Consider the following 10,379-nt stretch of genomic DNA (forward strand, 5'->3'; position numbering starts at 1 on the left):
TGGTCTGGACTGGCAGCATTTTTCAAAATTTGGGAAACAATTCTTGGTCTGGCAACGTTATTTTTTGGAGGGAACGTTCTATATAGGTTATTTTTAGGTTATTTATTTAACACTCCTGCAACATCATGGGAACGTTATTGTATGGTTGCAAAAACAACCTAAAAATAACGTTCCCCTAGCGTTATTTTTAATAAATAACCAAAAACTAACTCTAGGGAAACGTTATGAGTCTGCTGCTTAATATCAACGCTTCATCGCTACTCGACGCGTCACGCTCCGGTCCAGCGGGTGGCGCGAAAACACCCGCGTTTGTTTGCCACACATTAAACCTCAGAGGAACTCGAGGTGGTATTGTTGTGGTGCTGCTTGAACACGGTCGGTTAGAAATGTGGTCGTGTAAATAGAAAAATACGTTTAATAAGTATGCCAGTTAATACCCGTATATTCTCGTTTTGAATCAAGTAGGAATATCTTAGAGGAGTATCTTCTGAACTGATCTGCTGCTGTGAAGATGATGTTTGTTAAAGAAGAGAGTGAGGAGAACATGAGAGAACCAGAAACAATAAAACGGGAGGAACCAGAACCCTGGAGGATAAAACAGGAGGAACGAGGAGGTTGGTTGTTGTTGTTATTATATATATGTTTAACTATATTAAAAAGCTGAAATGTCATGCCTTAAAAATGACACATGAAGTAAAAAATGACATGCAAAAATCATCATTATGGGATAAAAAGGAGTGAAATTATGGCTTTACAAGTTGACATTGACTTAAAGACTTTTGTCAAGTGGTCTAATGAATTTTTTACCTTAAACCCATTTAGAGAACCAATATCACGCCATATTAATAAAGTGCATACCATTTACAGACCAGTAAAATATACCCTATAGGATATAAATAAAGCGTGCAAAGCCTAGACTGGATTCTGTAGTTTTAAGTTAAAAATCAAAAAAATATTACAGCAGGTTATTTATCTGCTCATCTAGTTCTTAACTAAAAAACAAATCTGGTTTTAGATTAAAGTAAATTCAAATTCAAATTTTATTTGTCACATACACATACATACATGGTACGACATGCAGTGTATAGTACAGAGACTGCCATTTTAAAAGTACACAAGGTCTTAATGCTCGCTGCTGATTCAGGAAACAATGCCATTTGGACACAGTTGATTATGACACCCGTTTACATCGATTAGGTCAGTGGGTAAGCATTTGGGGAAATGCTCTCAAATAGTTTTCTTCTTATTCAAAGGATCAAAGTTCTAGGGCAATTAGTTTTCTGGTTCTGCAGCTTTGTTTTGGGGGGGTTCTCCAGGGATCGATTTTGGGACCCATTTTATTCTCTTTATGTATGTTCCATTGGTTTCATATGTTGGGAATATCATTTTTTGCATGCCGTTAAATGTAGATGATGCACAACTCTGCAACAAAAAGTGTGTACTGAACTTGGTCCTCCAAACAGCCAAGTATCCCCTACTTTAGGAGTAATGAGCTAACGGCCAGACCTGCCTGGGAGAAAGATTAATGTAATAGATCTTGATGTGAATCGACTACCGAAACATGTCGTATTTTGGTCCTTGAGATTACTTTGTGGAACACAAATTCTATAAGATCTAATCTTTAAAGACACCAAGGACGACGACTATAAAAATCATTCTCTGTATTAAAGAATAGCCACACCACAAATATATCCGCAAAGGCATATAGAAACCATATCGTTGGAATCATTTTCAGAATGATCGTTTTTCACAGGTGATGAACGATACATTGACAGCCAATCAGAATCCATCTTGCTGAAGCTTGAGAATTTAAAGCGTCAGACACACCTGTGCTTTGAATAAAACAAATCACTCCAAAAACTATTGGCATGAAGATGCAATCATTAGAGATGGCCACTAAAAGGCATTGTTCAACTAATACTTTGAAGGTCAGTGTACCTCATTCATGGGAAGTTTAGGAGAAGTATAATTTCTGAATTTGCATCAAAATAATTTTGTAAAGCAACTGCTGTTGTATCAGGCTTCATTTGTCTGCCTTTTAGTTCTTAACAATTTCATAAATTTTTTTTTACTCTCGTTTTAGAGTTGACCGAAGATAACGTGGAGAAAGAAGAATCGAATGAAGCCGAGAAAAGTGGAGAAAAACCCAAACAGAAAAATGTAAAGAAAAGAAGGGTCGAGACGTCTTTCACCTGCGCTCAGTGCGGAAAGAGTTTCTGTAACAAATATCATCTGGGGCTTCACATGAGAATCCACACGGGAGAGAAACCGTTCACGTGTGATCAGTGCGGGAAGAGTTTCACCTACAAGTGCCATCTCGAGGTTCACGCGAGAGTTCACACCGGAGAGAAACCGTACGCTTGTGATCAGTGCGGCAAGAGTTTCACACGAGCAACGAACCTTAAGGATCACATGAACATCCACACCGGAGAGAAGCGGCACGCTTGCGATCAGTGCGGCAAAACGTTTCTGTGGGCTTCGGTCCTGAGCACGCACCTCAAGGTTCACACAAAGGAGAAGCCGCACTCGTGTCACTTGTGTGGAAAGAGTTTCGCGTTACTCAACGGTTTGAAAGTGCATCAGAAAATACACGCTGGTGTGAAAGACTACATGTGCTTTGAATGCGACAAGACCTTTACTAGAGCAAGCTGCTTAAAACTGCACGAGAGGATCCACACCGGAGAGAAACCGTACAAGTGCTCGCAGTGCGGCAAGGAATTCAGACATTTGACAAATATGAAAATACACGAGAGTACTCACACCGGAGAGAAACCTTATAAGTGTCCGCACTGTGACAAGAGATTCAGTCAGGCGACGCATCTTAAGAAACACGGGAGCATTCACACCGGTGAGAAACCTCACAAGTGTCCGCACTGTGACAAGAGATTCAGACTGTTAGGAACCCTGAAAATACACCAGAAGATCCACGCCCGAGAGAAAGTAGGTTAGATACAGCACTTCCTGATCTAGAGAAATCATTCCTTGACATCCATTGAAAAGAAGCGTCTAGTTTTCGCTGTAAATGATGTTAATCGTCGTCTTCAAAACTGGCAGCATGGACTGCATCAACTCAAAGAACGTGTTTCTGCTCAAAGAAACCCTGTTCGATTATTTCATATAATAAGACTTTTAAGGCCTTTTTTGTAATTAGTGACTAAATTAGAGATTAAATGTTGCGCTTTAAAATGTTAACCTTTTATTTGATTGAATGTTATCCTCTGGTTGTGTTCAGATTCCTGTCACTAACCGAGTAGTTTACTGGAAGACTTAGATGTTGTTCTTGTAAACATGGAGCAAACAGGTAGGTAAAAATGCGTAGATGTTTTGTATGTATTTATGGTCAAAATGACTCCAAACAATTGCTAATAAATTCAGATGTATTATCACAAAAAGATATTGTTGTCAGCTTGTTTTCTTTGGTGTGCTGGTTTTGTTTCTATTTGCACTGTTCACGAAGGTGGCTTTTAAACGCCTCGATTTTCACATTTAAAGAGTGACGGGGGAAGAATGAGAATGAAAATAAAGAGAGATGTGTGAAATTAGCCTTGCTCCATGTTCTTTAAAATCCAGCTTGACACAATCAGGATAGTTTAACCATGTATACTGTTTACAAAGATTACTCAAAATGGCAAAATATTAACCAATGCGGTTTATTTATTTCTTATACGTTCGGGGAGTCAAAATTAACTTGTTAATAACACGTTAAAGCTAATTCCGTTTAAAGCCGTTAATTGTCTGGCATTGGCGCGCATTTGTTTGTTAGTTTCTGTCATTTTCCAAACCATATTTAGTTTCTTCTAAGACTCGCAGGTAGGAGAGAACCAGGGAGAAGATAACAAAGCACTTTTCTCAGAGCCCTGACTATATTTGCATGATCTGACAGCACATTCAGCTTAAAAAAAACACATTTTCTTTCAAAGAGCAATGTCTGAGGAACAAATAATGTTTAAACTAGAAATGCGTCTTCTTTCCTTCTGTCAGAACAACTGCATTGATACAAAGTAAACTAAATGCGACAACGCACAAACAATCACTAAACTTTCCGTGTTATTTACCGCTTCTCGCCGCTTCAGTCTCCAGTCCAGCGGGTGGCGCTAAAACACACGATTATTTGCCAAACGCCATTAAACCTCAGAGGAAGAAGTTTCGTTTGACCGCGGTCTCCTGTTTTGTCTTGATGCTGGGTTAACACGAACTCTAAGAAATGTAGCAGAAACATACAGTTAAATACAAACCTGTAATATTCTCCTTTTCACAGTCAAGACTAGGTTTTGAAGCAGTATCTTTACTGGGATCTGCTCCTGTGAAGATGAGGTTTGTTAAAGAGGAGATTGAAGAGAAAACGAGTGAACCAGAAACATGGAGAATAAAACACGAGGAAAGAGAAGGTTGGTCTTTATTGCTTATTCATCTCTGTTTGTGGTACATTAGGCTTATGAAATGTATATAATTATTATCAATACTTGTTGACGAAAACATATCATCTATTTGCCTATAATTAAGGTTCTGTATCAATGTATCAGTTTAGAACTTGAAGTAGAACTTGCCATAAAAGTTTTGCAGATCTGTGTTAAATATTCGATTCGGTTGATTCATTAAAACCAAAATAAATAAAAGTGCACTTAAAAGAAACTACTAGGCTAGAGTATTAATAACTTACTGTAACTTAACTTACAGTATTAATAATTTACTGTAGTGGACATGTAGACACTTGTTTGGGCAAATAGAACTAAAGACTTGTTTTGAGACTTGAAGCTTAAAGTTGAGGACTTGCAACTCAACTCGGACTTGACCGCATTGACTCTGTGTTTGACTTGGGACTTGAATGCTAAGACACAAGACTTACTTGTGACTGGCAAAACAATGATTTGTTTCCACCTCTGCATTCATGCAACGTAGGCTGGGTGCACACTAAAAGATTCTTAAAATCTTATAAGATCTTCTCAATGTGAAAGACCACCACCAAGGGAAAAGGGCTAACCGTTTTTACCATTTTTACCGCTGCTACCATTTTTTGAAAATTCTTGTAAACAAATTTTTTTTTACAGACAAAAAGAATACTACAATGAATGAAAATTAATTTTAATTGACAAAAACTCTAATGAAAATATCTTGACATTTTCGTCAAGGAATGAAAACGAGAAATACACTCAAAATTATGTTGAATTGTCAGTTTTGTCAACCATTCACGTAAACGGAGTGTATTTGATCTTAAGTGAGCGTAAATGGTAGGGAGAACACGTATCGGTGCATTGCATCCATTGAATCTGTGAATTTGGTTTTAAAGGGATAGCAGCCTAATGTGTCCAAGTCACTGATGATAATCAAGCAAAAGTAAGATCACTCATTTCCTCGCTTAGTATTTAGCAGCCCTAAAAAAAAATGTATTTATATAAATAACTGTGTCTGCTTGAAATAAGGAATAATAGGGTAGACAAGTTGTTATAAAGAATGCATAATTAGCCTATATAACCATTGGTATTTGAAACGAAAACCATGTTTTTGTTCTTAGTGGTTATATTTAACATATTGGCATGCTGTGTGTCAACACAATTAAATCAGTGTCTAAACCTTAATGTTATAAAAACGCTTAATAAATGCATTACACTGTAACTAAACCCATTCGAACTTAGCTGACCACATTTACTGTAGATTTAGTCGACTAAAACTAAAAACAATTTATACGACTAAAATTAAATGGCTTTTTAGCCAAAAGTACATTTATATTTGCTGTTGAAATTAACACTATTATTAAAACATTAATGCTGCTCTTAAAGGTTAGTCTGGAGCCCTACCCTGTTACCTCACTTATGTTTACAATTTTCAACTTTTAACAAGTTACTGGAAAATTAACCATGTTTATTTTATTTCAGAGTTGATTGAAGAAAAACAGAATGACGAATCAAGTGAAGTTGAAGAGAAAAACCGCATCAAAACTTTCAATAGGCCTCAGATCAAAAAGAAAAGAAGAGCCAAGACCTCTTTCACCTGCACTCAGTGTGGAAAGAGTTTCAAGCGCAAAACAAGTCTTGATTGTCACATGAGAGTTCACACCGGAGAGAAACCGTTCACTTGTGATCAGTGCGGGAAGTGCTTCACACACAAAACAAGTCTCGAACGTCACATGAGAATTCATACTGGAGAAAAGCCGTTTACTTGTGACCAGTGTGGGAAGAGTTTCACGCACAAATCGAGTATTGAGCATCACATAAGAGTTCGCGCTGGAGAGAGTCCGTTCTCCTGGGACAAATGTTGGAAGAGTTTCACGCACGTACTTGTGATCAATGCGGGAAGCCTTTTTCATGCAAAGCAAGTCTTGATCGTCACATGAGACGTCATACTGGAGAAAAGCCGTTTACTTGTGATCAGTGCGGGAAGAGTTTTGCAAAATCAGCTAACCTTAAAATACACATGAACATGCACACTAGAGAGAAGCACAAATGTGATCGGTGTGGTAAAACGTTTCTATGGGCTTCGGTACTGAAGGAACACTTGAAAGTTCATGCAAAGGAGAAGACACATTCATGCCATTTATGTGGTAAGAGTTTTTTGCATCTGCAAAATTTGAAAGTACATCATAAAAAAGGTAAGAGAGAATACATGTGTATTAATTGCGAAAAGACTTGTTTAAAGCTGCCCGAAAAGATGCAAACTGGAGAGAAACCTTTTAAGTGTTCACACTGTGAAAAGAGATTCTATAAGTCAGGATGCCGTAAAAAACATGAGAGGATCCACACGGGCGAGAGACCTTACGAGTGTTCTCACTGTGATGAAAGATTCAGTAATTCATCAAATCTGAAAAGACATGAGAGGATCCACACCGGAGAGAGACCTTATGAGTGTTCACACTGCGGCAAGAGATTCATTAAGTTTGGAGACCTGAAAATACATGACCGGATCCACACCGGAGAAAGACCTTATGAGTGTTCTCACTGTGGCAAGAGATTCAGTGATTCATCAACTCTGAAAAAACACGAGAGGATCCACACCGGAGAGAAACCTTGTAAGATAGGGGTTGGCAAGTCAGTTTGACATCGGGCCAAACAGCCTTTTCGCCACTTGAGGGCAGGATAGAACATAGTCAAAGGATAATTATGAAATTGGTGAGAATTTGGTAATTTTTCTAAATTGGCATTATTGGAGAAAATATTTTTTGATCAGTTTAGATAACAATATTCTTGATGACCAGATCACAGCACTGAGTCAGCATTGCTTAGAAGGTCAAATGATTTAATCCTTGCTTTGGACTAAATCTGCCATCCTAACGTTACTTGATCTTAGCTTTATGTTTAATTCAGTTGATCATACAATTTCACTTAATCATCTAAGGGAGGAAGTTGGCATCTCTTGGGGTACGGCATTAGATTGGTTTTACCAGAAAGATAAGAAGAGAACCAAAGTTGGGACAGCACGGAAAACGCAAATAAAAAAAGAAAGTCATTTCTAAATTTACTTTGACTTGTATTTCATTGCAGGAAATATGAACACAAAATATTTCAATGTCAGCTTAATTTCATTCATAAATATACATCCTTTTCTGTCATTCAGACCTGCAACACATTCCATAAAAGGTTGGGACAGGAGCAATTTAGGGCTAGTAGTCAGGTAAAGTGGTTAAATAATGATGTGATTTGAGAGATGTCGACAGATTATCATGATTTGGTACAAAAGCAGCATCCAATACATACAATGAAAAGATTCAAGGAATCTGGAGGAATAAGCGATATCACCACATGGGCTCAGGACTGCTTTGGCAAACCTTTGTCAAGTACCACGATACATAGTTACATCCACAAATGCCAGTTAAAACTGCTGTGCCGAGAAGAAACACTATCTTAACAGTGTCCAGAAGCTCTGTCGACTTCTCTGGGCTTGGAGGCATCTGGGATGGACCATCACACAGTGTAAACGTGATCTGTGGTCAGATGAATCAGTATTTCAGATGTTTTTTGGGTGCTCCGGACCAAAGAAGAAAAGGATCATTCACACTGTCCAAAAGCCAGGGTTTGTCATTGTATGGGTTGCCCTTGGAAAAGGTAACTTGCACTTCTGTGATGGCACCATTAATGCTGAAAAGTACATAGAGATTTTGCAACACATATGATGCCTTCAAGAAGACACCTTTTCAGCAAAACCTGCAGTCCAGACCTGTCTCCAATAGAGAATGTGCTGCATTCTGAAGGGCAAAATGTGACAACGAAGACCCCGTACTGTTGCCCACCTTAAGACTTGTTTGCAGCAAAATTACACCTGAAACACTTTATCACTTGTTGTCTTCAGTCCCTAAATGTCTTAAATGTTGTGAAAAAGAAATGGCAACATTACAAAGAGGTAAATGCTTTACTGTTAAATGTGTTGCAAGAACCAAAATGGGAATGTTTTTTTTTTTTTTTTTGTTTTCTTAAACCCAATAAAAATAATGAGAAACATTAATGTGCTGTTGTATTGTTTCCAATGAAATACAAGTCAAAGTAAATAAATCACTACTTTCTTTTTTTTTATTTGTGTTTTCCATACTGTTCCGACTCTTTCTGGTTTGGGGTTGTAGATCAGTAATGGTGATGATTGGAAATTCTTCCTCCCTTCACACCTCTCAATTATGGAGTACCTCAGGGGTCTCTCTTGGGTCCTATTTTATTCCGTTTGTATATGCTCCCCCTAGGTGCAATTATGAGGAAATATTATATTATGCAGATTTACATTCTTATTTCTGAGACCCAATTAAAAGAGAGCAAAACTGAAATGATTGTATTTGGGCAATCTTCTGCCGTTTCCAATATTTCCAGGAAACTAAAATTGATGTCTTCCAATGTTCACCTGTTGGCTAAGATTTTAGGTGTATTTCTTTTAATTTAATTTATAAAAGCATTAAATTGGCTCCATCCTACCTGGTCGAGCTTATCGGTTATGAAAAATCTTCACGATCCCTTCTGATAAACCATTCTTGCATGCTCACCGTTTTCATTTACAGCAGAAAGGAGATTGTTCTTTCTCCACAGCTGGTCCAAGACTATAAAACATCTTACCTCAGGACTGTATCCCAGAGTGGACAAATCTGATCACAGCCCACAGTTGATTTAAATGTTGGTTAAACTAGAAATTAATATGTGCACACAACTTTACTGCTGTGGAAACTGACATAAAAAACTCAGTTTACATGATGATGCATGGTAAGATTTTTTATTTCTTTCAATACCGTATAGGGCTACATACCCTGATAGCACACATATGTCTAGGAGACATCTATTTGACATCTGAAAAACGTAATATTGATTACGAGCTCATCTGCATTACGTCTATTGGACATCTTTTAGATGTCATTTAAATGTCTTTAAGATCTTTATGATTTAGAATGTATGTAAAAGTGACATCTGAAAGACGTCTGTCAGACATTTGTAGACAGTGAATACTTTCCAGATCAAGAGATCTTTAACAGACATCTTGCAGACGTACATGTGCTATCTCGGTAGTAACGAAGGCTTGAATTGTAAAATGTATTGTATATTCAAATCGATTCCTGATACTACTACCAGATATTTTCTGCATAATTATACTCACATAAGAAATATACTTTGTGTTTGATTAGTAACCTGGGTCCTTAATGTGCAGCAGACATGTCTAAAATTACTAAAAATTCTATTTCCATAACCAGTCCTTTAAGTGTGAATGGCTCAAAGTCGGAAAACTTGAGCATGTTGTGGAAACAAAATACTGGAGTCATTATTTTGATAAAAATCAAATGTTTATTATTGTGGTTTTGGCATTTATTGTATATAGCCCATTAAAAGAACAGCAGCAGCATTTATGTGAAACCCGTTTATTTGGTACTTGCTACATTTTTTCTTTACTCTTTCCTTTCATGGCTTTGGAAAACTTGCAGAATTTGGGTTGTTTACACCAAGCTTTGTTGCAACTTATTTTTAGGAATGAACTGCTTTCAATTAATCTTTAGTCTCTCCGTGAGCAATCGTACAGATGTGGATATAGCAGCTCAGCTATTCTAAACAGCGTCTTCATGGTGCTAGCGATTTGAAGATGTTCTCCTGCCTGACCTCTGCTGACTGAGAAATTAACCAGGGAGAAGAAAAAAAAAACCCAGAACATCCAAAACGAGCGGTTTGGTGAATCAAACTTCCAAAACTAACTCAAAACGAAAGTTGTTTCTGATTTTATTATCAGTTTGTTTTTCGATTTTGTTTTAAGTATGTTGGAGACTTTACTGTGATAGGTTTTTGTGTGCCTGTTTAGAACAGAAGAACTAATGAAACACTTGCCACATTCAGTGCAGTGATACGGTTTCTCTCCGGTGTGGATCCTCTCATGTGTTTTCAGGTGTTTTGACATGCTAAACCTCTTGTCACAGTGAGAACACTCATAAG

General features: G+C 37.5%; 2 protein-coding genes across 4 annotated transcripts in view; both read left to right on the top strand.

The window, feature by feature from the left end:
• Nucleotides 1-3,394, top strand: part of LOC122330159 (zinc finger protein 271-like) — an 11,609-nt gene extending 8,215 nt beyond the window's left edge. The window contains exons 1-3 of one of the 3 annotated variants that reach the window (XM_043227036.1): nucleotides 293-375; nucleotides 466-614; nucleotides 2,084-3,394. In XM_043227036.1, coding sequence (XP_043082971.1) covers nucleotides 512-614; nucleotides 2,084-2,949 — 969 coding nt within the window. In that variant the 5' untranslated portion in view covers nucleotides 293-375; nucleotides 466-511 and the 3' untranslated portion in view covers nucleotides 2,950-3,394. Of the gene's footprint in view, nucleotides 1-292; nucleotides 615-2,083 lie in introns of those variants that run through there. The other 2 variants (XM_043227029.1, XM_043227045.1) reach the window with 2 other exon arrangements.
• A 760-nt stretch (nucleotides 3,395-4,154) lies between these two features.
• Nucleotides 4,155-6,473, top strand: LOC122330518 (gastrula zinc finger protein XlCGF49.1-like). The gene is made up of 2 exons (XM_043227606.1): nucleotides 4,155-4,388; nucleotides 5,874-6,473. The coding sequence occupies exons 1-2, from the start codon at nucleotides 4,310-4,312 to the stop codon at nucleotides 6,329-6,331; spliced, it is 537 nt and encodes a 178-aa protein (XP_043083541.1). The 5' UTR covers nucleotides 4,155-4,309; the 3' UTR covers nucleotides 6,332-6,473.
• The last annotated feature ends 3,906 nt before the right edge of the window (nucleotides 6,474-10,379 follow it).

Source organism: Puntigrus tetrazona, chromosome 3, assembly GCF_018831695.1.
Source record: "Puntigrus tetrazona isolate hp1 chromosome 3, ASM1883169v1, whole genome shotgun sequence".
NCBI lineage: Eukaryota > Metazoa > Chordata > Actinopteri > Cypriniformes > Cyprinidae > Puntigrus > Puntigrus tetrazona.